Source organism: Convolutriloba macropyga, chromosome 6 (assembly GCF_964194025.1).
Source record: "Convolutriloba macropyga chromosome 6, txConMacr16.3, whole genome shotgun sequence".
Taxonomy (NCBI): domain Eukaryota; kingdom Metazoa; phylum Xenacoelomorpha; order Acoela; family Convolutidae; genus Convolutriloba; species Convolutriloba macropyga.
This window is the reverse complement of record NC_134473.1, coordinates 68683248-68710007: the sequence shown is the minus strand read 5'-3', so window position 1 is coordinate 68710007 and position 26760 is coordinate 68683248. Positions and strand designations below refer to the sequence as shown.

General features: G+C 35.7%; 2 protein-coding genes across 2 annotated transcripts in view; both read left to right on the top strand.

Annotated features, from left to right (window-relative positions):
* Positions 1-2048, top strand: part of LOC142341158 (PC-esterase domain-containing protein 1B-like) — a 68907-nt gene extending 66859 nt beyond the window's left edge. The window contains exon 4 of the mRNA XM_075392053.1: positions 1724-2048. Within this exon, the coding sequence (XP_075248168.1) occupies positions 1724-1908 (185 nt within the window). The 3' untranslated portion in view covers positions 1909-2048. The remainder of the gene's footprint in view (positions 1-1723) is intronic.
* A 1028-nt stretch (positions 2049-3076) lies between these two features.
* On the top strand, positions 3077-21650 carry LOC142341157 (uncharacterized). The gene is made up of 3 exons (XM_075392052.1): positions 3077-3402; positions 15841-16032; positions 21013-21650. Exons 1-3 carry the CDS (start codon positions 3221-3223, stop codon positions 21296-21298), a joined length of 660 nt encoding a protein of 219 aa, XP_075248167.1. The 5' UTR covers positions 3077-3220; the 3' UTR covers positions 21299-21650.
* The last annotated feature ends 5110 nt before the right edge of the window (positions 21651-26760 follow it).

The window sequence follows — 26760 nt, the reverse complement described above, 5'->3', positions numbered from 1 at the left end:
GAAACGGGATAAACCCATAAAGCCCAATTTTAGATGCCCGCTATTTGAACGTCGTTCCTATAAGTCTTAGTTACCACCTCTAATGCTTATTGGTGTTGATAGTAGCCCCTGTAGCCTCTCTCTAAGAAACAGAAGTATGTTCAACTACGAAATGCCATCAAAATAAATCGGACTTAAAAAATATTTTTGTACAAAAATTTTTTTTCAATATATTCTATTCGTTCAATCCCAATCATGCTTATTGGAATCAACGGCGGCTATTTTCCGGCAATCTGCCGGGTATGTTTGTAAATGGATCTGCGAGTTGCGCTGCTCTTCTAGCGGCTTGAACTCGTCTAATTCGTTTTTTATTTGTGTAGACAAAGATACACTTTGACGTGAAACCTTGATCAAAAACGAAACATGAAATAACTCAAGGCAGAAATATTCAGAGAAGGCAGTTTTAGTCTCAGAATCAAAGAAATGCTCGATAGTATAGTTACCTATTATCTTAGAGCAAGCTGCTTTTTTCTACTTTTGATGATAAAAAAGATGAGTAGCAATTATTCATAATCGAGATCTCTATCTGCGTATGATCCCCATGTTTCTTTCATACGAGCTTTTACTTAATTGCACTCACTTCGCCAATATTCCTGTTGTCAAGAGTGGTTAGATGTTGATTAACGGCCCATTTTGTTTTTGAATTGTACGTCAGGACTTGTCCTGCTATGTTTTTTTTTACTTCGTCGAACTTTTTTTTTGCTTTACCCATTTTGCCGCTTTTTCGACATTTTGCGTGAAATCTTTTCGACTTCTCTAGGCTAGTTTCTCTCTTCTGTCATTCTGCTAAAAGTCCTTTTAAACAGCAGCTGCTCAGCAAAGCAATTCAAAATGAACACAGTCAGTATTAAAAAAATCAAAGTCAGAAATAGAAACGGGATAAACCCATAAAGCCCATTTTTTAGATGCCCGGTACTTGAACTTTGTTCTCATAAGTTTTAGTTACTATCTATAATGCTTATTGGTATTGATACTAGGCCCTGTAGCCTCTCACAGAGACAGGAGTATGTTCCACTACGAAATGACATCAAAGTAAATCGCACTTGAAAATGTTTTTGTCAATTTTTGTTGATATTTTCTTTTCTTTCTATCCCAATAGAGTTATGGGAATCAACGGCGGCTATTTTCCGGCAATCTGCCGGGTATGTTTTTAAATTCTGGGTCAGGGTAATAACGCTTGTTTTGTTTTAATTCATTTTTGCCTCATCTAATGACTTTGATTTGACTGCTTCTAATCGCGTATCTGAGAAAGATATACTTATAAGATCTTGATTTTAACGCAAGGCCCCTGAAAGTAAAATTTGTATAAACCGTAAAATGCTTGGTGGTTTAGTTAGGTTTTTGGAGGTGCTGGCGTGTTTATGCGAGCTGTATCCCATGATAAGATCTTAGAATTAAAGTGTGTCTCAAAAAGCCACTTTCCTCTTTGAGTACCTTGTTTGTGTACTTTTCAGGGCATGGATCTTTCAGGGCGCAAATTCGCTGTCATATCCCGGCTCCTATGAAGTAGACTCGCAATTTTATTTTTTTTTGGCTACAATTATCTTAAGCGAGAACAAATGTATGTTTTTCTGAAAAGTTTCGTCATGAAATCTGATTAACCTGATGTCTGAGAATACCAAAATGACACTTTTCTTTATGCTCTGATTTGATCGTTTTACGACTGTGAGAACTGATGTTTCAGGACACAGGATTATTACAACTTATCTCTGCTGCTACATTGCTGACTCATTCCAAGAGAAAATCTCACAGAATTTTGCCTACTCGGGTCATTTGCCTGCTGTTGTGATACACGACGACCCAGCCATCAAAACTTATCCACCCGAGTTTTGGAGGAAACAAATTGAACAAATCAGGAAGATTAAGTAATTCGCAAACTGATTTCTTTTTAAGGTTATATCAAATAAACTTGGTTAATTGTGGACAATATAGACTGTTATTAATTGCTCTCGAACAAAGTTTTGAGCAATTATTGTAAACGTGTTGGTCTTTTTTATGCAAAATTGTTGTTTGAACGTTTTCTTCTAGAACGTTCCGTCAATTTTACGTCTCGGGTGGCTTTTCTTTTCTGACTTCTTTGAATGTTCTGTGATTGAAATTGCTCGTATTCGGAAATTAAGTCTGTTGCTAAATAAAAGTGATTGTGAGGGATCACCGAACATGGTACGTGTAGCACAGCGGGTAATGGGAGTGACTTCAATCCTGGAGAGCGCTGGTTCGACCCCCAATCTTGTCTGAAATTTTTGCACCCATAGAAGTTTCTGTGGCCTGTACCCTCTCAAAATTACATCGCCCCCGCAGTCGTTCGAGAGCAATGCGTCCGACGTTAGTCGGTTTAAGTTCAAATCGTTATTGTTGAAGATAGTAATAGTTTTGTGTTGATTAGACTGTTGAAATTGAAAACCTAGTTTTCTTATTTTTGCCCTAGCGTTAGGAACAGATCAAACCGTTTACTATATCTTTTTGTTATTGTGTGTGTAATTGGTCAATGAGGTCAATATTAGTTCTAAATTTCTGTAAAATGGTTGACCAAATCGATAACACGAACTCTTTTGGGATGGTGTCTTTTAAGACGGTACTTGAGGATGAAGAAGAATCTTTCCAGGTTTTGGATTACGTTTGGCAAGAAATATATATCAATCAGCATTGAAATATATAAGATATAGAAATATATATAAAATCAATATAGCAATCGGCTGTTTGCTTCCGGTTCTGGCCATTTGGGTCAAGCTGGCCATAAGCCATTCTGCCGTATTTTCTGAGCAATTATTGCTTTTCTTTATCTAATTAGCACCCCAAAAGCCAAATGTTGAAGATGATTTCTCAAAGAGAATTTATTCAAATTGAATCGACTTTACATGGTGCTTTAAAGTTTTCAATGGTCAACTAGAAAAGTAAAGTTTTACGTGATGGCTATATTGTATGTTAAAGCTAGATTAATGGAACCTAGCATGAAAACGCGACTGTAATTCTGTTCTTGTTGAATTGAGCCAATAATCGCATCTGGGAATCTAAGGTGTTCTTTCTTTACTACATTACTGGCCTATTTTCATTCAGCTATATATCTTAACTTTAGCTGGTATACTAAGGAAGCCTTTGCTGAAGTAGAGAGCATTCGAATTTCTAATGGTGCTCTGTGTTTACAAATGACATTGTTAAACAAACAGAAGAGGACGATAGAATGAATTGGTCCATCTTTTTCGTTACGTGGCTGTGGGTTTTATTGATTCATGTTGAAACGTGTGTTGGGTTTTGTCCGATCCATTATAACAAAGTGCCTGGAGTGGACGGTAGATGCTTCCATCGCAGTCGAGTGGAAGTTGGAGATATTGGGGCTGCTTTAGAATACTGCAGAACGGAAAGGTTTGTAATGCAAAAATGAAACATGCTGTCCCTTCGGATTGTAGTTAATCTGCTTACTCAGTATTTAATGAGAGTTAATGCGAATTCAGGCGAACTTGCGGCTAATAACCAGCGTTTAACAATAAATTTCTCAAATACAACTGGTTGCAATTACTGTAGTTTGTGTCTGATACAAAGTTTTCACTTCGATTGACTTTTCCCATGTGACCTCTTAATTTTGATGATATAAGCTGCTCAACATTCAAATTTTAAGCAGTTGACCTTGATGTGAACTTATAAATTTGAATAGTCTCAGGGCACTGTCTTTTTACGACTCGAAGGAGGAGTATTTTTGAAGCGTCTTTATTCGGAGAGTTGAAAACAAGAAGTTAAGTGTTCAGGTCAAATTGATGAATCGCAGAGAAAAGAAAGCGACATCACTTATGCCATATTTTTGAGAAAGCGAGAAAATTAGGCGTGGAAAAGTGTTATCGCTTAGCGAGCTAAATATCGATCACATGCAGCATTTTCAAAACTTTTGCGTTGGCTCGTTTTTAATAGCCGCTGAGTGGATTTTTACGACATAGAGAGGTGTATTCCTTTAGGTATTTTATAACCGGAAGTACTCCTTTTATTATGCAGAAACGAAACGAAATTTTCCGTTTGACCTTTTTTCCGAGCGAGAAGTTTTTAATCATGCGCTGCACTCAGTGAATAACTTTTGGACATTGCGAGTGTTTTGATTGAATGACGCATATAGATCGCGATTTTTGGGCGTCTTTCCATTTATTTGGTGCTCAATCTTTTGCTTGTAGTTAAGTTCTTTGTGAAAACAAATTCTAATTGATGTTGAATTAACAGGTAACACTCTGAAATTAAAACCAGTTTTGAGAGCCTAATAAAGATTTTCAATTGCAAAATGGTACGTATTTCTCATCCTTTGGGATTTTTTTTTCATTAAGCTTTTTTAAGGTCCGAGCAGTTTTTTTCAAAAAATCAATATTTATGGGAACTTTTGTTTGATAGTTAATGAATTAAAGGCCCTTTTCAACGTGCAGGTTTTCTTTTTATGTTTCTGTTTATGCATGTTTATACATTTTAGTCCCGATTTTGGTTGTTTTTTGTCGAATATTTTCCAGTTTTTTTATTGTATAGACATTTTTCTGTCCGCCGTGCTGAGATTTTCGTATTGTGTTTATAATAATTGAATTATTTTTACATTCTGTTTTTTTGTTAGTGAAATTTTGTTTCATAAGTAAATTTTTGACGAATCTTCGACAAATTAAATTTATTTTTATGCAAATTATTTTATTGTCTGAAACTGAACTGTTTTCAGCGTTTGTTGGACAGCAGAAGAGGGTGGCTATGTTTTCTAAGCATCAAGTGCTAAATTAGGAATTGTCCCTGTTTTTCTACTTCATTTTCTCATTTTGATTGTTAGCTAAAAAAATTATGAAGTAGTTTTGTAGCGTGTATCTTAAATTGTAGCATGTATCATTCCATCTATTTCCTGGTAGTTAGAAATATATTTGCTCTGCTTTACCAGTCGTTAAAAATTAAATGATACAAGCCTCTTTTTCATCTTTTCTTTGTTTTCAGTTGCTTTTTTGAGTTAGTGTTAAAAGTTCTGACATACTTTTTCTTAAAATATTTATGGGGCTTTGTTGTGTGGTAGTGATCGATTTCCCTGGCTCTGTTGTTTGTCTGTTTTCTTTGTCGCTTTCATGATCAATTATTATATTACAATAGCGAAAGAGAGAAATATATCTTTTCTGTATTAATTGCTGGGACGCCGAAACAATTTTTCTGTTTTGTCCTATCTTTTAGTTCTTTTCAAAAATTCGTTCCTATTAAATGACAGAATTACATGCGTTCACTATGTATCTTTTTGCTCGCAGTGTTCATTGAACATTTCATACCATTAACATTAGTTATTTCATGTTAATGTGCCCGGTGAGTTTTTTTTAGCCTATCAGCAATTGTCTGTCCTGAATTCGGCTATTTTTTAACGTCACCAGATATATTTCAATTATTTCCTATGTTTTATTTCAATGCAAAGTTTTAGTATGGATTCTGAATGATGTAATTATAGCTGCGAAGCTGTAAGCTGAGCGTAGCTATATTGCGGTGCTCTTGGTTTTTTTTTGTTTCGTCGTCTGACGCTTTATTTTCGTTTTACATTTGTTCTAGAACATTCTGTCTCGTCACTGCTTAAATGGCTTTTTCACGCTTGATTTCACGCTTTCTGCGTGACCTAAATTGCGGTTATTCAGAAATAGAATCTGTTCCTAAAACAAAGTTGATTGTTAGAAAACAGATTGTATGGTCCGACAGCCGAGTGGTTAAGGCAACTGGCTGTTAATCCGGAGATCGCAGGTTCGAGACGCGACAGGGAAACTTTTTTTGCACCCAAAAACAACCTCCTTTGAAATAAACTTAAGTTTTATAGGCGGCTGCGATAACTATTATCAACTCACTTCTGTATCTTTTTCCATCTGTATTTTACGGCACGCAAGTCTATTTCGCAGCTATTCCGGCAATCTGCCGGCTATGTTTGTTTTTATTTTGAGAGGTTTCAGTGATGTTAATGCTTAAATCTCTTGTTTTGACAAGGGTGTTAAACAAATCTGGTCTGGTAAAGAAACGTTTAAAGACTAATGATATTACATGCGGCTACAATTAAGATTATGCTGGAGAAGCTCCGACTGCTCGGTATGCCCCAGGGCACTTCCGGTTATTTTTTATTTCGTCGCCAATATGTTTACGACCATTTGACGTCAGGATCACTTAGTCTGCCTTTTGTTGATTAATTTAAGCATTTTCGGCTGAATTGCGTGATTGACGTCAATTTCCACCTTTATATGAGCAAGGTAAATTGGAGATGACGTTAACTGATTGTTTACCACTCTAATTGAAGGCTTTGAGAGCAGCTAATAGAATGTGCAATAAGGTATGCAGATTATTAACCAGATTATTATAAATATAACATCTTAGCATCTAATGAAAAGAAAGGAATTTTCGCTTTTTTCATTTTCCTGAGACTGCATATTTACCAAGCTATGTTTTTTATTGATGTTGTTCCATTATGCTTCATCAATCCACGTTCTCACTTTGTTTTCAGACAGTTCGAACATTTTGGATTGCTATTAGACTCAATCTAATAAATTCTAAATTAATTTCTCAATATTTTAATTGTCAGTTTTGAAAATCATTTCAGGTTTTCTGTGTTCAGATTGGATTGAGTGGCAAGAAAAGTTCATTTTGATTGTCTATTGCCTAAAATTGCTCAAATGATCTTCCTTTTAAATTTCCGTGTTTCTCGTTTCCTGCTTTTGGTAAAAGCGTAATCAATTTTATAGGTTAAGGAAAGGTGGGAGATGTTTTTTCAATTTTTGTGGAAAACTTTCTGACAAAATTTATACATTTTTATATCAATTTCATTTTCATCGTTTTCATCTGTTCAGTTTTTTGGTCAAAATTTAGTTTCCAGCGTTATTTTATTTATAACGATAAAGATTCCATAGATAATTTTTGGTAATGGATCATTTGCAGATTAAAGGAGGTATGAAAACCATCGTTATTCTGTTAAGAATATTTTTTATTTCTTTTTTGAGAGTAATTAGTTGAAATTCTTTTTTAACTGTGAGAAAATTCATATCGAAAAAAAAATAATTGCTACTGCATAAAGATTCTTATGCAGACAGTTGAGTAAAAGTTTCTTTTATTATTTTTGAAATTATTATCTCTTTGTACCGTCGTGTGCTAAATGGTTGGTGTTGTGGATTTTGAGCAGCTAACGTGCTAGAGAAAATTTGTTTGGATAACGCTTTTTTAATTATCTCGACTATGAAAATATAAATGCGAGTTGCTTTTCAATATTAGTGGATACCTGCAATACAAACTGTAAAAACTTCTCAATACAATTCGAAATCGACCATTGTAATGGGAGTAATCTTTACTAAATTTTCAGTTGTTTGCTCTTGTGAGTTGTTTAAGACAGAAAAAGGCCTAATTGTAGTTCAAAAACAATTTATTTGATAATTAATTGATTAATTATTGAAAAACACTGCATTTTTTCAATCTGTGAATGAAAGGGATGGCAGAACAGTATACTGAAAACTATTAATTCTATTTTAATTTGGTATCTTTGGCTAGTGTGGTCAGCTCCCTATTTTGGGTCGTTTTGGAAATTTTGCGGCATTGCTATTTTCTATTTCTTCAAATGAACTTTCTACTTTACCCAGCTTCGATAGTGATTCTGTTTTAAACAAATAGAATCTTTATTGAAATACGCAATCAAAAACGGAGCTTAAATCATTATGCCGAGCTTTAATTGACCGTTATTTTTGTTTTAAAAACTCTTGTTTACCAGGTCTAAAGCTTAGTGCTAATAACTCTATTCATTGTACCCTCTCTTTAAGGAACACTTTACCACAAAATCTACTTAAGAAAGTGCACTCTTTGATCAATTTTTCTGAAAATAATCTATTTATTGTTTTTTATTTATCCCAATTGGGTTACTGGGAATCAATGATGGGGGCTTTTTTTCGGTATTCTGGTATGTTTTATTGTGCAACACTGTTAGGAGCCAACTTTTAGTTTAATAGATATTTACTGTCTTATTTTTTAATTGTGTGACTGTTAAGCAGGATCCCATACGCCAGTCATTTGAGTAGTCAGTCACGCCTTGAGCTAGGCTACAGCCCCTGAATTAAGTTACCTCGCCTGTCGTTCAAGAGCAATTCTTCAGTTTTATGTTGAATGCTTTTTATTCAGCAGTTTTATGTTAAATGCTTTTTTGCTTGATCGATTTTTCGTCAGACACTTTGATTTTTCAAATAAATTTTTTGACGCCTGATTTTTGTAATAATCTTTTAATACCATCACTTCGAGGTCGTTGTTGACATCGTACCCTCTATCCGACTACAATAGGGATCAATTGGCCTGCCTATTGTTTGAGTTCGATTGATCCAAGCAATTGATTACAGTTCTTTCGTAGATGAATTACTACAAAGCCAAATATCAGCCTATTGTAGCTTACATAATATTTGAAGCAGTTTTTTTTTATCAAAGATACTTTTGAAACCATTTTGGGGTAACCTTGCGGCCATTTCTTCTTCAAATCTGTGTACACATTTGTGTACGTGTACAATCTGTGGTCATCGTTGAAAACAAGTTTGATTTGTGATTTTGGTCTTGTCTAAACAGTAAGTGGAGTGAAAAAATTGAGTTTCCAACGTGACATATTTTTGATAATTTTTAAATAGAATGACGAAACGGTTTTTGAGCAATACATCGCTTTCGTGCTAGCGATACTTGTGCACCAGCGACAACTTAAAAGTTTTGTGAGTTTCGTGACCGTTTCTATCCATTTTGAGTTATTTCCCTGTCTAGTTTTTTCTTTATTCGATGACAACTTTTGAATAGTGATTCTTGTCAATTGTTTCCTCACGCTGTTTTCGTTTTACATTTTTTTAACCAAGGAAAACTGAAAACCTCGAATAATTTTGAATGACTTCTCTCTTTTACTAACAGCATTTGCGCATACGACGTGATTTCTCCCAACTTACGAATTATGTATTGCTATATAACGGTTACTGAATAAAAAACTATAACATGAGCCTGAAGGGCGTAGAATTCATAAGCCAACTAAGCCGCTGCGGCCAAACTAGAATAGATCCTTTAATGCTTATGTTTCATCTGAGGAAAGTCACTAAAAAACGCTTCTGTAGAGTAAAATTGAACAGGCTTGAAACAGTGTTTATAGCTGAGAAGTTTTTAATGGTAGTTTTTTAAGCGACATAGACTCAATTCTGTACTTTTTGGTATCTATATTCACAGCTCGTTAGTCGCACCTGTTCCGGCGTTGCAAACAGCCTGTTTTTGAGTGTTTTGTTTCAACGTTATTCGGACTTCTGTTTAAATTTGTTTATACATCGTCTTAAATTTACCCAGGACGAGGTGCGCGACCCAAGTTATCTCCGATTATACCATCCAGATCAAATTTTGTTCCGTTCTGATCAGTTAGACTTAAGTCGCGGCGCACTGGTGTTGTCAGACTGATTTCAGCCAAACAATGGGGACTTGAGTCAAGCACTGCGGGTGCCAGACCAATTTAAGTTGCACAATGAGCGCTTGAGTCGGGCACTGGGGGTGCCGGACCAATTTTAGTCGTACAATGGGGACATGAGTTGTGCACTGGGGGTGCCAGACCAATTTGAGTCGCACAATGAGCGCTTGAGTCGGGCACTGGGGGTGCCGGACCAATTTTAGTCGTACAATGGGGACATGAGTTGTGCACTGGGGGTGCCAGACCAATTTGAGTCGCACAATGAGCGCTTGAGTCGGGCACTGGGGGTGCCGGACCAATTTTAGTCGTACAATGGGGACATGAGTTGTGCACTGGGGGTTCCAGACCAATTTGAGTAGCACAATGAGGGCTTGAGTCGGGCACTGGGGGTGACAGAACAATTTTAGTTGAACAATGCGAACTTGAGTTGTGCTTTGGGGGTGCCAGACCAATTTGAGTAGCACAATGAGGGCTTGAGTCGGGCACTGGGGGTGACAGAACAATTTTAGTTGAACAATGCGAACTTGAGTTGTGCACTGGGGGTGCCAGACCAATTTGAGTAGCACAATGAGGGCTTGAGTCGGGCACTGGGGGTGACAGAACAATTTTAGTTGAACAATGCGAACTTGAGCTGTACACTGGGGGTGCCAGACCGATTTCAGTCGCACAATGGCGACTTGAGTTGTGCACTGTGGGTGCCACACCAATTTTAGTCGCACAATGGGGACTTGAGTTGTGCACTGGGGGTGCCAGACTGATTTGAATCGCACAATGGGGACTTGAGTTGTGCACTGGGGGTGCCAGACCAATTTTAATTGTACAATGCGAACTTGAGCTGTGCACTGGGGGTGCCAGACCAATTTTAGTTGCACAATGCGAAATTGAATTGTACGCTAGGGGTGCCAAACCGATTTGAGTCGCACAATGAGGGCTTGAGTTGCGCACGGGGGTGCCAGACCGATTTGTCGCACAATGAGGGCTTGAGTCGGGCACTGAGGGTGCCAGACCAATTTGCGTCGCACGGGTGGGGGCAGACCCATTTTGGGCGCGCACTGAGAGGGTGCACCTACGCTTTAGCCGGAGCCTTGGGTATTTAGTCTACTGTCCTTTAGAGGAATGAATTCCAAGCCAAGGTAAGCTAGAGCATCGGTGCGAAGACGATCTGGGGTCCTGCTCTTTGAGGAGTTGAGTACCGTAAGGAGCCTCAAGTCTCCTTGATTTTCATATTGGTAATCTATCAGCCTATTAATAAGGGCACAGCACGTGAGGGCACGCACACTCTAATTTTTTACGGGCTTCGAGAAACCTCAAGAACATCTTGCGGCTTGACACTTTTAACTACCATGACACTACCCCGACTGACAATTTAAACTGTTTAAGTATCTCAGTAATCATTGATATAATGTTTTATTTTCAGAAAAACGACGTTATTTTATGTATATGGTTTTTGGGTTCAACAGTAAAAAAATTTTTAGTCCAAAGAATAAAAACTTTTCAATTCGACAGCAATTACCAAAACTAAGTTTTTATCGTGGTCTTTTATCTTTCTTCAAGTAAAATTGGGAAGCGCTCCCCAAAAAACAGTCCCCTTGGGGGTTAAATCTTCTTTTTTTCAGGGTATTGGGCGTTTTTCGGCTGGACTTTTTGGTTCTGATCAGACCGTACAGGCTCAGGAAAGAGCTCTATTCGGTTTGTTCATACCACACAACTATCCCGATCCTATACCACGCTATGATCAGACAATCCAGACTCTGGGCGGGCCCTGATCAGACTCTCGAGACCTTAAGTATTGCACTGATCAGACGGTGCAGACTCTGGATGGGGTCCTGATTAGACTGTCCAGACCATAGATAGTGCTGTCAGACGAAGTGGTCACGATAGAGTGGCACACAAAATAACTCCTCAAAAACAAACACTTTGAACTGCGAAAGTTGTCATTGCAGATTTTACTTTATTAATGCGTTTTCTAAACGTGTAATGAGAAATGCAAAAATGATGAAGAACTATCACGCTAGAAGCTGGCTACAATCAAATTATCACGAGACTGGGTTTTGAGATCAATTTGTATAACACTAGTCGGTTGTTGATGGCTGCGTCATTATCTCTTCCGATTTTTCATTCTCTGTTTTTTAGTTTATAAAATTAACTATTTTAATTTGTAATGCGGTGTTGTCTATTTTAATATCTGTTCACGCCTATTTGAAGTGAAGTTGGAATAATCAAAACTGATTGAGAACGGCAATTCTAATTACGCTGAAGTAAAAACCGAAAGAACGAGTAGCTTTGAAGCATGTTAACCTATTGTAAATTGTAAAGATAGAACAGCATTTGAAAAAAATCGGTTTCTAAGAGCAATTTTTTTTGTTAAATTTCGACTTGTTTTTAGTAGTTTTGTCTTGATATATTTTCACGAATGCTCTAAAAGTTGAATATGTGATACGTGTGTTCTAATGTTAAATGATTGAACTTCATTGAATTAATCAAAGCTAAAAGAATGATTTCATGCTTCCACGTCATATCTAACAGGTTTAGCAACTTTGGCATTTTCCAAAAAATTTTCGTTGTTTTCAATAAGGTTTTCTTCCGTGTTTTTTATTTATTTTATTTTCTTATTTCGTCTCAATGAAGCCGAGTCTCAGCGGCATTGCAATGAATCAAAAAATAATCTTAACCGTTGTTCCTATTTGCAGCTAACGTTTTTGTTTTCTTGCTACCAAATTAGCTTTCTTACAGCAAAAACGGAACCTTTGTTTTTATCAAAAGTTTGCTGAACGATTAGTTTGATTGAAATAGGTTTACTGCTTGGTTTGATAAGTTGTCAGACCGGTAAATCACCGGGTGGCTTCTTAAGTTCACATGTTTGAGATTGCAAAACAAAGCTCTTATTAATGGGCAGACTTAAACCTGAAACTTGTCGTTAAGTTTTACTATAAGGATTTATAGAAACAAATTTATACGAGAAATTTCTCATTTAACTCTCGAATAAACATTTAAATTAACTTTTACAACGTAAAATAATCATTGCACTTCAAAAATTGATGAAGAGGCTTTTGAAAACATAAGTTAGAAACTGCGAAGAATTTTATGTTTTAATTGGAAGTCAGATAAAGTTTCAATTAAAAGAGGAAATTAGGTCCTGCCGTTTTTTAATTTTTTTTCAGTTTAAATTTTGCAACAAGTCTGCAATGGCTTGTTTTAAAGTTTTTGAGTTTCTGATTTGTGTGATTAAAAGCTCCGCTGATATTGTGCGTGCGTTCTTAGTGTTATCAAAAGAACCATTTATCCCCATTTTGTTCCTCTTTATTGAACTGCATTGGGAATTGAACTGGATTGGGAATTTGGAAATCGCCTGAACTAAGATTTAAATAAAACTGAACCAATTTCCTGAACAGCATCAACGTAGATTGAATTGACCTCAATTTAACTATTCAAATAAATTGAACTAAATTGACATCACTTTAGCAAACATGTGTGCACTTTAGTACAATTTTTCAAGTTGGCAACGATGATGGTTTTTAAACAATACTGAGTTTTGCTTAACGCATTTGCTTGCTCAATATAAAATAAGAATAAAGCTTCCGAAATTTGGCTCCTCTGAGAAAAACGTGCACTCCACTGAAAAAAAGTAATGAAACGTTATTTAGTTGCGAAAAACAGTTGAAAACTGTTGGAGAGTTTGGAAACTTAATTGGTACAAAAAAATTGTAAACGATGCTGCAAGAAGGCAGTTCTTGTAGCATCGTTTTTACTGTCTTTTGTGCCACCCAAGTTTCCAAACTCTCCAATACTTTTCAACTGTTCATCGCAGCTAAATTACGTTTGACTACTCTTTTACTACCAAACCTAAAATTATATCGCGGCCTGAAAAGAAGATAAAGATTTATACTAACATGTTTAAGATGAAGGTTTGTACTAGATCTCAAAACAAAATGCTTTTAAGAGCAGGTAAAATTATACCTAAAACCTCGCCTTAAACTTAGTTTTAGGAAAATATAGAAACAAATGAATACGTAAAATAACTTCTCAAACGTAAAATATTGCTACCCAAAAAAAACTCAAAATGTTGACGTTGCCGTCTTAACATTTGCAGAAAATGAATTATGAATCTATTTTACCTGAAAATGGAACAAGTTTCAAATAATTGTAGAATTTAAGTCAGGAATTTGTTTTTGTTCAGTTAACATTTTGCAACTGGTTTTGCAAAAAAAACAATTGACTTCCCAGTTTTTGAGATTTTTGTTTGAGTAAAAAGCTTCACTGATATCAAGTTTTCGTTCTTGGTAAGATCACGAGACTTCTCTAAACTATGTGTAATGAGAGAACTCTGAATCCTCATTTTGTTTCTCGGTTCTATTTAACTGCAATAAAAATTTTGAAAACGCCTGAACGAAAAATTAAGTTTGACTGAAACAATGTCTTGAATGGCATCGACCTAACTTCGAGTAGTAATTGACGCCGATTTAACTAAATTGACGTCAATTTAGCAAACGTCTTCATCAGAAAACTTACCATTGTTTGCTCTTCCATGTGATACAATTAACGGATCTTTTCAACAATTCCCCCCCCCCCTTTGCAAAAGGGGGGTCTATTCTTGAATAGAATTTAAGGGAGCCACTTATTAACCAATCAGAGACGACTAAAGGCTTTCCACGTATGCATATACTGTTAAACTGGATAGAATAAAATGCACCACGCTAGGGCAAATAGCCGAATTGGAATACAAAGCGAAAAGAATTTCCCGACTTGCGGGTCGGTGGGCGCGCGTGGCTTCGCCGCGATAACCGACCCGCGATTTCCGGATTGCATCCCACAGTGCGTGAGAGGCATGGCCGTGAACAGCGGTCAGCAATTGCGCTTAAACTGATATTCGGCTATCTAAACTTTAGGCCAAGTAATATTATGGTAAAGTATAGCATAGAAGGGGTGGCGATTCTCTACTAGGTACCAAAGGGGGGCAATTGTTGAAAAGATCCCAATTAACTTTTCAATCTTTCAAGTTTTTTGATATTTTTTCGAAGTACAATTTTGTATAGTTACTTTTTAAACAATGAAAAAAATTCATTGCATAATTGAATAAAGATACCATTTTCCAGCATTTGGCGTGATTTTGATTATGATGCTTGAGCAAAATTAATGAAAGACAATCAACTTCTCCCCATTCCCATTGCCAGAGTGGTTTTGCAAAGTATTAGCCAACTTTTGCGAAAGCAGCTGTTGAGGATTTAATTTTCTAAAATTCAATCTGTTTCTCTGTTTCTGACTGACAATTATTCTTCTTAAAGAATTGTATTCATCAGTGCAAATCACTCTTTCCATTCAGTTTATTCTTTATTATTCCAGATAACGACACAAATCCTGTTAACCAAATCAACGTGTTTGTAAATCAACATTAAGCAACGTATTGAGATTCCATTGTGGATAGCAACAAGTGTTTTAGACGGCAGTCTTTTTGCTAATCTGACTGGTATCAGTCAGTTTATGCTACTTGAGATCAAAGCCGGTCACCATTCTATTCAAAAATCATGCAAAAAAACCGAAAATTATTAAGTCTAAACACGCCTTATATTATAGGTTATTTGATTAGATTTATTGAAATTATGTTAGTTGCACTTTCTCCGAGCATTCTACATAAATTTGAACGATTTCCGCACGTATTTTAAATACTTGAATCTGATTGTTTAATATTCTCTCGCTTACGTTTATTTATTTTTAGTATCACACTTGATTGCGGAAGGGTCTCTAAAGAGATTAGCAACCAATCGTGTAACTGAAATACGTCGATGGGTTTCATACAGTTTCAAACCCGCTTTTGCTTTAAGAATGACATAAACAGCGATATTTGAAGATCTTTCGATAAAATATTTTGAAAAATGTTTCGATTGATACAGGTGTTAGAAGGTAGTTAACGTCCTAATACTCGCTGAAATTAAAACCATCAGGCTCAAAAATATTAAGTGATACCAATGTGTTTTTGTGTTAGACATTTCGGAATAATCTGTTCTGTACATCAACCTGAGGGCATTTTATGTTCGAATATTTTTTCGCGTTGATACATCCTAATTGTTAAAAGCCCCAATTAAGGCAGCAGAAAATATTTAGTTCGTCTTCTAGCATTTTGTCCTCTATTCTATGAAACAGTAGAGTTCATTTTTCTCTCACTTTTTTGACAAGTGAAACTGCTCGGCAAACTCAGTCACCTAGTTTAGGATCCTGATAAAAAATTTTGCTGTGATTCATCGTTTTCAAGCGAAATTTTGGTTTTTTTAATTTTTACAGAGCTATCTTCATTGGCCAATTGTTTTGGTTTTGCTATGTCAATTATAATCCCGGAGGGGGGTGGGGGGTTGAGTTGCAGAGAATAGCTCCCCTGACCCTATAAAGTGTTTCAGCAGCGGCATTTTGTATGAGCCACAGTCTTATGAAGAAGTGCTAAAAGTTGCAGAGTACTTCAAAGTGGCTAATGCTACCGCAGATTCGTGGATAGGATTTGTCAAACAACAAGCTGTTATATCCGATACTAACTTGACGATATCTAACCCTCATTGGAGGTCTGCGTCCATTCGATTGCCCATGGAAAAGAGGGAGGGGTACACTCCGTGTAAACAAAAACCATAATTACCAGTTTCTGAAAAGCGCTTAAAATATGTGAGACGTGCGCTGAAAATTTAGGATCTATTCTGTTTCAGCCCCCCAGTGTTTTTTATGACCCACAGTTGCAATTATATGATGTTATATAGTACTTACTATGTAAGCAAATAGCACGTGCGCCTGGGGGTCATAAAAGATTTATGCTCACTAAACTGGGGGGGGGGGGGGGGGGGGACAGAATAGATCCAAAATTTATAGCATTTCTTACACTGTTATTAGAGAAAAAGCTAGTTTACTGCCTTGGCCGTGCTTCAGCGGCCCGTGGGATATGAAATAAAACTGTCACAACGAACATCAAAAAAGCGAAAAAGCAGATCAATTTAACCCCGTAAAACCGATAAGCTCAATAAAGTGGAAGACGCCGATCTAGTTTAGTGGGCGCCTTGCAATGTGGGAAAAAAGCCACCATCCCATTGGCTAACTAATCGACGTAAGTAGTTTCTCCGTAGTCTCATTCGTGAAACTCCACGGCTGGAAATTAAATTTTTTGGGTGAAATTCCTAGCTCCTATGATAAAACATGGTTGTTATGCCAAATCGTATACGGTTGAACAAGTGAAAATGGTAGCCTCATCAAAATATAGAAGTTGTGATAGCTGACCAATCAGAATCATGAAAATCTAAACACTGCTTTCTGGTTGGTTTATTGATCAATAACGCTCTCATTATTGATCAATAATGCTCTCAACAAAGCTTCCACGTTTTTTTTAAACTGGATGTAGACCTTAACATAAATATCCACAGGGATTGTTAATCCAAAAACAGAAAAATAGGTAATTTGAATTAAAACACTCACGTGCACATTTTAAAATGCCGAAAGTCTGCAGTGCCAGAAGTTAAAATGCCAGAAGTTACTGCTTAGCCAGAAGTTGTCTTCCGTTGACTTTCGTCATTTTAAAACGCGCGCGTTTCGTGTTTTAAGCATGGTTACGTGACTGCAGAAGTCACTTCGAAATTCTGACTTAATATCTCGAACAGCTTCGCTGTTCTCGATAAACGCCAGAAGTTCGCAATGACTTTAAGCAGAGTCACGTAACCATTACCTGATGTTCGGTTGTGATAGATTCATTTCAAGTCACACAGACCGCTGAGGCCGGGCCATGGGAAGCGAGGCATGGCCCAACTTACGTTATTTGAACGCATAAAGTTCCTGTATTTTAAATTTTCCGCCAACCAGAGTTGCTGAAATTCTACATTCTGTAATAGCCACAATCAACAACACAGTTATAAAAATAATAGGCACAATTAACAACATATTTATAGGAAAAATACCTGAAATCAATGACACAGTATTAGGAATTTTACCTAAAACCAACGTAGCTTATACAGAATGAGGTCCTCGACCCAAGACTGCTCTGGATCAAGCCAGACCCAATTTTGTCATTGAAAGATGTGTTGGACGGAGGCTATGGCCGCTTCCAACACATATGGAAACTAAGGCTGCGGACAATGTATGGTCTCATCAATTCTAAAATGGTTTTATCAGAGGGGTCTTGGGTCAAACAACTAATACTGGGTGGTGTTACTTTATTTCAACAAAATATGTACGCAATGTTTAAACGATTAATAATAGTCTGCGATGGTTAGTTTTGAAATTGAGTTCCATTATCATTAACAGGAGTGCAAATATGTAGCCGAAATTAAACAAAAGTATTCTCAAAAGTATCTCAAGGATGATACCTATACCAGTTAGGCTATTACAATAAGGAAAAAACAATTCCGGATTGAATTTTAACGAAGATTGAAGTTTAAATCAAACAATTTGAGAAGTGAATTGGAGAAATAAAGAAATGCAATTTTTAAAAGTTAAAGAAAAAACATCGTTTGAAACCAATCACAGAAAAAACAACAACAGTAAAGAGCAACTAAATTATGATAATTGTACTATTTAACAACAGTTCGTTGTTGCCATTGACACCAAATTTATTCTATATAAACTCTGATTCAAAACTATAAAAATAAAAAAAAGTTTTGTGATAATCATTATTTAAGTGTTTAAAACAATTGGCTGGCCGTTTAAACAAGAAACTAGCAGATATGATACTAAGAGAAAACAATTTGACCATGAACAGAAACAAGAGTACAAAGTCATCAAATGACAAACGCATATCAGCTGATTTTCCTATCTTAGAGTTTTGTAGGAAAAAATTTCTTTTGGTTTTTTTTAACATTCGAGATTAGATTATGAAAACTATGAAAAAAATCTGTTAAATTTTATTTTCATTCTTTGAAAAAGGCATGTTTAATAATTGTATTAATTACAAAAAAAAAATAAAAACTGCCGATTTTGGTCAAGACTGCTATCTAACCTACCTGGGCTCATTACGGCACAAAATCAAAAGAAACATCAAAAAGAACAACAAATTCCCAATTTCAGTGTTTTAAAACCGGAAACGACTAACGAGATTGGAAGAAGGACCTTAACCCTTAAAGAATTCTAAAAAAAATTAAGTGAAGCTTATTGGAAGCCTCAAACTTTTAACCTAAAAGAAAACTGGCTTCAGGATTCTGCTAAAATCCTTTTCCAATTTTTCAAGTGGATTATTTCCTATCCCAGTATCGTTAATGCTGACTTAATTGTTTTGCAAAGCATTAGAAACATTTTGCACAGAAGATTTTGGAACATTTTTTCCTTGTAGTTCACCAGCATTAAATGCCCCCCCCCCGCAAAGTATGTGTCATTCCTTATGCATTATGCCTAAAAAGCAAACACGCGTGGGGTTGCAGTTTGATACGTTTAAATTTGGGGGAAGAAGAGAAATGGCGTGAATTTTCTAATGAATGTTACCAAAATGAGATGTAAAAATGTGATTTCTAGATATTTGTACCCCTCCCCCTCCAACTCCTGTCCTGATAGTCTATGGGGTGATATGGGGCCAAGCGGTGACCCCAATAATTCTTGCATAATACTTAGTCATTTGGGAGCTTTAATTGATCAAAATTGCAACCTTAGCATGTATGCGTTGTGTGTAAATTACCCGGACGCCCAATCAATAGTTATCCAGGTCAGAGGAAGCAAGGGGAATAACCGATGAACGCTTTTGAATGGTAAACCAGCATAAACCATCCAGTGTATAACCAGCATACCCATCATAAACATCTACCCGCCCGCAAAAAAGCGCAAGACACGCTCGAATATTTTGAAATAACTCATCTAGAGACTAGGAATTTTTTTCAATTCCATGAGGCGTGACCTCCATTTCTTAGGGGAGGGGGCTTTTGGTACTGTTTAATGAAGGAATTGGTTTTTTCTCACAGTAGGATATGACTAGTTATCTTACTATTGCATTGTCTAGTCCTACATAATATTAAGCTATAAAACCCTTATTAGTTTAGAAACAACCTTTCTTTTTTCATAAGTTCAACTAAAACAAATGGGTCCTGAATTAGTATATTTCAGCATACGCTATATTGAGTGAGAGAGGAACATAAGCGGTGTTGAAAAAAAAATTGACAAGATGAAGCAGCTGATTAACTTTGAAAAGTTTACGCGCAAAAAAAAACGATAAAGTCTTGTATGATAAAACATAAGCATTCCATCGAGTGCTGACTTTTTTAGTTTTATAATTGATTCATTAAAACTTATTTTAATAAATTTGTTTTTCTTGTGGGTACGCCGAAATCAGATACGAAAATTAGGCAAGAACAAAAAAAACAAAGCTCAATTTGTTCTGAACTTACAGCACAAAAAAGCAATATTAATAGGCACAGGTTGCTGAAGCACAGTTGCATAACAATTGATGCAGCCGTCAACAATTGAAACAATTTAGAGCAGACAGTTTTGTGTGAAAAGAGGAAAACGGTTTCAGAAGGAAACCAAAATTTCATAGAGGTTTGCTAACGCCTTCGGAAATTCAAGCTCATTGAAAAAAGCTCATTTGTTGCGAAAGGCAAAAAACAGCATTTTCTTCATTCATACTCTCCTAGACTAATCAAAAAGCAGATTAAAAAACAAAACATCGAAAACAAGAAGTTTCAAAATCCCAATTTTAGTTTTCTTTAAACAAACAACACGAGACTGGTTGGACTAGAAAACAAAACTTGACGAATTCTAGAAACGGTGTAAAATTAAATGATCAATGAAGAAAAAATTTCAACAAAACAAACGAAAAACGGCAAACTGGTTCGTGTACAGCTTTCCTGCTTCAATTTATATCACTGCCATCAATCTTAGATATAAATCACATCAGAATTAACTTCTTAATTTTAAGCTGCCCTTTCTGCTTTATCAAAACTACTGATCAACATAAACTCCGTAATGTAAGTATCAATTCTTAGGAAAAACTAATCTACTTTTGGCCTAAACTTTTTCAAGAAGAAAGTCCACTCCTTTTTTAACTGTAAAAGTGTATTAACCCGCCTATTTTGCACTTTATTATCTCCAGACAAACCTTAAATCTAGTAAAAACAAGATATTTTTTCTGCAAAAATATAATCGAACACACACCTTAGCTAATATCGTTTTTTTTTAATTTCAAAAGACTTGCTTTATTAGAGAAAAATTGCTTCGGAAAAATCGGATCACCTAATAGAAAATTGCTTCCGGGTTTTGCTAAAATTATTTTCCTATTTTACAATTGAACAAAATTGAACATTTCAGAACTAGATTGTGCCGTATCGTTAATGTTGACTGGTAGTTGTTTTACATGGTATCAGGAACAAATTATGTAGCAGATTTCGGTACAAAAAATATGTGTCATTGCTTATAGATATTCCTAATGCTGCATTAAAGCACATGCTTCATACTATTACAATTAATATTAACCCACTGAGATGAGGGTCACAAACAAAAAAGATCTGGTTTTTTGACTTAGCATAAAATTTTAATTTAGCATAAGATTTAAATATTGAGAAAATTATAAAAAGAAAAAAGTTGTTTGGATGCATGTACCCCTCCAACTCTAATCCTAATAGTCTGTGGGGTGAAGTGCCGCCCAGCGAGGGGCCGGGTGAGTCTTGCATCATAATTAGTCACTTGGGTGCATTATTTGACAAAACATGCTCCTTGAGTATGTTCGCTTTGTGTGTAAATGACCCCGATGCCAAGTCAATGGTTATCCACTCCAGAGGAGCCACTGGGAATGACTCAACGAATGCTGGTCAACAACAAATAGAGCCAACCAATGCATCAAGCTCTCCAATTGAAAAAAGGCAAAAGAAACGCTCATTCAGTCTGAAATCGTTGTTCAGAATGAAGTAAACATGGGATGATTTTCAAATCTATTCTGTATGACCTCCCACTCTTATGGGGTACGGGGGAGGGGTATTAATTATACCGATTATGGGTGGAATGGTGACAAGACAAAACTCAGCGCCAAAATATCCAAGATATACCCGATATTTTACCCTATTGCTAAAATTATCAGAAAAACTATTTGTGAGTGAGATAATTTACTATTTATTAAAGGATATTTACTTAGTATATTAAGTTTTGTGGGAAATAAATTGGGTGTTGTGGCACATTGGGTATTTTGGCGTTGGGTAAATTGTCATGTAACCTTATAGAATCATTTCCTTTTCCAGGAACAGAGTTTAAACATCGATATTGAACAATTCACATCCTATATAGAGACCCGTTATGATCCTATCTGGTACTTGAATTAGCCTCGCCACCTATCCCACCTCTTATTAGGTTATACTGACCATTTTTAACTCAAAAAGGCTTGTTTAGAAGGCTTGTGGAAACAAAAAATTTGATTCACATGGCGGAAAGATAGCTCCGAATTAATGGCTCTTTCCCTATATAGCCGTAGCCCCCCCCCCACCATCTCCGCGCACACGAAGTTACAGAACCGCCCCCCCCCCCCATATCGTTGTTATAAGTACGGATATGGCGTATTTTCCCAATAGGCGCGGGGGGGGTATAGCGAAAGACTCCCTAGTTTATTAACGAGAAGTGTATACTACTCAAGCATGTGCAATATCGATCTATACACGAAATATGGGGAGGGGGGTTAAAAAGGCAAAAGGGCAGAATAGATCCTCAGTTTCTATTATTTAGTTGTACATATAAATTCTATGTGGTGGCATTTAAATGCGTGTATTATCCAAAAATTTTTTTAAGAAAAGGAAACTATATTTGCATTTGGTACCCTTGATGAAATGAACATTCTTATTAGCCATCCAAAGATTAACCATCCAAAGATAACTTATAATTCCGATCAAGACACAGAGTTTGCTAGGACAATCTTGCAATGACACAGTGTTTTTATATAGTCTTTTAGTGATTGGTGAGATCCATATATTGTCTTTGCATCGGTACACAGAAATCGGATATGATAATTATACGAGAAAAAATATCCGTATATCTAATTTTTCTTCAACCTTTCTCTTCCTCTTATAAAAAATATATTGCTGTTCATTAACAGCAGTGGTACTGTACAACCAAAAAATGATTTTCACAGAAATTGTTTCCATAAATTAGCAAAAAAATGAATCCGAATAGCTCTCAAAAGACCGGTGAGCGGTTGGCTTTGGTGGCAGCCAGCTGGGGATCAGAGATACTAGCATTAGGGGTTCTGAGTGGAGTGGCGGTGTAAAGCGATGGGGGTAGGGTTGTGGGAGAGCTGGACGAGGACTGAGGGGGTGACGACGGGGGGAGGGGGTTTAAACATTTAAGACTAAGAATCACCCTTCACACCCTGAAATTGTCTCCTAAAATGGTTTTGGCGAATCACATATTTAGAGACTAGTAAGGCGTGAGGCTCTAAGAGAGCTACTCGCAAACTTAATGCCGCCATCCGGGGCTACATGCTTATCCCGTTTTTTGGACGAAAAATTAAATGGATCAGACATAAAATCGGTCAAGCCAAAAATTGCGCTAATATAATTGCTACAAATTTCGTTTGAGAGCAATTAGATAGTTCACACTTGCAGAAAAGTTTTAAATCATATTTTCAATTTGGCGTTTACTTTACAAATAAGAAAAAGAAAAGAATACCAGAATTTAACTTGCAATGAATTCCTAACCATTGTTACTCTTATCAAATAACATGAAAAACATTTAACTAAGAAAAACCAGTCTTCAATTCTTCCCCAAACTTATAGACATACTGTCGATATTTGGTAAAATATGAAGACATATTAAAAAATTATTTTTGAATCTTTTTGATAACAAATTGATTCACATAATTTCCGATGTTATAAACTATAAAAATGCTATGTTTTTTCGATTTTACGAGCCTCTGCAATTCACGTCCATTAATTGGGATTATCGCGTTCATAGTTTTGCGGGTAAAAATTGCAGCGAATTATAAGGGAAGGGCTCTTTTCCTTTATCTGGACTCTACTTTCAAAATTTTTTAAATCAAGTCTTTTTTGCTAATAAAAATCTACAGGCGGAACTACTCATTTTTAGGGGTCTCCACTAGCTGTTGATAAATGTACTATAAACCTTCCATTTATTAATAAAATCTAAATCGACTCCTACTTGTTACTGGTACTAGGATTTGGCTAAATCCAAAATTTCGTCCATTTTGTTTATTCAATATTTAATGGAGTATGCGTTTTTCTATTAAGGAACTTTAAAAAACTTAATTTTATTTAGTTAAAATTATTTCAAAGCCACTGCAAAAGATGGCCGCATTGAATTGATTGCAGTTTAACTGAAATGTTGTCTACTGTTTCAAGTTAGCAATTTGAAGTAACTGGTGTCTTTTGCGAACTGACTAACCGCGAGGCTTTACAATTATATTTGTAAAGCCTCGCAATTAGTTAATTCGCCAAATACATCAGCTGACACGAAATTTTAGACAGCTATTCAATTAAGCTGCAATTATCTCATAAATTAAACTGATAACTTAAACCAGATTCAATAACTTGTGCTAAATGACGACAAAACGTTTTTTTTATATTCTACAAAAAATCCTGAACAGTCACATTGGGTCTGTTCAAATTTGGTCTGAACGGAGAATGTTCAAATTTGTTCTGGCGTTATCGATTACTAACCATAGGTGACCTGTAAAATATAGCCGCCATAAAAATATATTTTAAACCGGCTAATGTTGGGTGATTGATCTCCAACATGCTTTTAAGCAATGAATTTCTTCCTCTTCGGCAGTTTTTTGTTAAATGTATGCTTGGACGCTAGTACTGAAAAGGGACTTGATGTCTACGGGCTTTAAGTTAAAATTATTTCTGAAAAGAAAAGTCAAAGAAAACCAAAAAATCCAGCAAAAAATGCAGTCGGCCAGTAACCAATTAACATCGTAAGATTCGTTTTCAAATGACTCTCAGGAACGAGTGGGGGGGGGGGCAGTTGTGATCTAGACCTGCACACTCGCCCTTGACACCATGAGTTCGTAACTCTGTCCCCAACTGTTTCAGTGAAGCATGCAATAATCGACTAGTAAATATCTAAAAGAACGGCAGAGCAACAACGTACTCCGCTGTGTCAGTATATCCCGTTTTTCCGAAAAAATGACAAATCAGTCGGACAAAAATATAGTCAGACAGAATATTGCATAAGACCTGCGGGACTAAGATCATAGCTTTTTTTCGCATTAGAGCATGGAGTGTGCACATTTCTCTCTCCTTGTTTCAATTTACATTGAATAAACAGTTTTTCAACTTGGAAAAATACAACAGCAGTACTAAAAAACAAGACGCACCCAATCTATTTAGAAAACACGCAAAAAGATAGGCTTAAGAAACCATTAATGTTTTCTTCAGGAAATTTTTTTGCAGCAAAGAGAAAACAATCAACATAATCAATATAACTATATTTCCAGCACTTCACTGTCCAAAAATTTTCAAATCATGTTGACAATTAAATCTGAGAACAGACCAAATTTTTAGCGTTCACAGTTAAAAAACAACGGCCAGAGTGAGCCGTATTTTTCAAAATCTGTCAAATTATGATGGAAAAACTATATTTATTCTTTGCGACATTAATTGATACTAACTGCTCTAGAGCGCGTTCTTCCGTTTAAGAGTTTTATCTCAGTCATTATGAGTAAAAAAAAAGTGTGGATGTGGCTCATCGTACCTTCTATAAATACTACTTTTGTTACATCATAATTATGCCGTTCATTTGCTATGAAAGCTAACATACTTTTTATTGCATGTACCAGAAACCTAACAACTATACTGACAAAATTGTTGTACTGATCCTTAAGAACTTTTGTTGCCTATGAAAGAAACAGCCAACAAACTGTTGTATTTTTGCCAGGTATTGTCTCTAAACGGGCTGTTTTAAAAACAATTCAATGTCTATTTTTCAACCTTAAAAACTTTCTTTTAAATTCAAAGCCTCCTTGTCCAATATATGCCTTTTGTTCTTTTTTGTCTACTTGTTACCGAGTCTCATTAAAGACTGTTCCGATGTTTATTCTACTGATGGTAAAAAAAAACTTTTGAAATTATTTGAGGCTATTTTGCTTTATATATTTTTTCAAAAGTTAGACATTATGTTTTGGATGTAAACAATGATTGTTGTTATTTGATTTTGTTGTTTGTCTTTTCTCGTAGTCTTAATAACAGCAATTCTCATCGGTCTTTATTGTAGCATTATCTGATTTTCTAAGTCATTTGAGTTGAAGCAATGTTTTTACAAATTACCATTATTTTTGAATATTTTGAATTTTTGAAAGTTTTCTATCTCCTCCTCATTTGGCAAACTATTGAGCCTAAAATGTGGATGACGGTTCGGAGTATTATGTGCGAACGCAAATTATCGAGCCCTTTGCTGTTAACTTTAAGCTCAGAGGTAAGATATTTTAATTCAAGCATAACCAGAACCGATCAGCTAAAAACTATTGATACTGTTCTTTCATGAGATCTTGGGTGTTGCTTACTTCAAAATTTTTTTCTTAAGTTGTTTTATTCGCTAGAAAAGCGTTCTAAAGTTTGCTATATTGGCATCCTTTTAAATATTCACTGAATAAGATCGCATTTTCTGTTGAATTAGCCTTTTCTCTTGGTTAGAAGCGTTTTTCTCTTGATTTTCAACACAATTTCTTCCCTTTTGACTGAGACATTTTAAGCAAAGGTCTTTCTAATATTTTTTTTTGGTTCATTATGAAGAAATCAAACAACTTTCAATAGATGTGCTCAGAGCATCCATTTTTAAACTGAGGTAAAACAAGATTAAATTTCTCAATTATCTCGGTCATTCTTAAGGTTTGCGCATTTGCTATCAAAAAGTTAAAATTGAATATGTAATGCTGCAGAACCTTAGTTTGGATTGATCTTTTTGAATAAAAATTTGTGACAAGTGAAATTGCTGCAAATTTTGTTTCAGACCAAATTAAAATAGAAAAATTTTAAGATGTTAATTCAGTTTGAAAAAGCTCAAATTAATACTTCGTATGAGAGCAATTAAAAAGTTCACTCTTGCAAAAGAGTTAAATCATATTTTCAATTTGGCGTTCAGTTTACAAATAAGAAAAACAAAAGAATACCAGAATTAACTCTTGCAAATAATTCCTTACCATTGTATCATTGTTACTCTTATCAAATTACAAGAAAAACGTTAGAGACATACTGCCGATATTTGGTAAAATATTGCAACATAATTTAAAAAAATATACTTTTGCGTCTTTTGGTAACAATTTGATTCACATAATTTCCGATATTATTGATTATAAAACTGCTATGTTTGTTTTCAATTTTACGAGCCTCTGCAATTCACGTTCATTAATTAGGATTATCGCATTCTTAGTT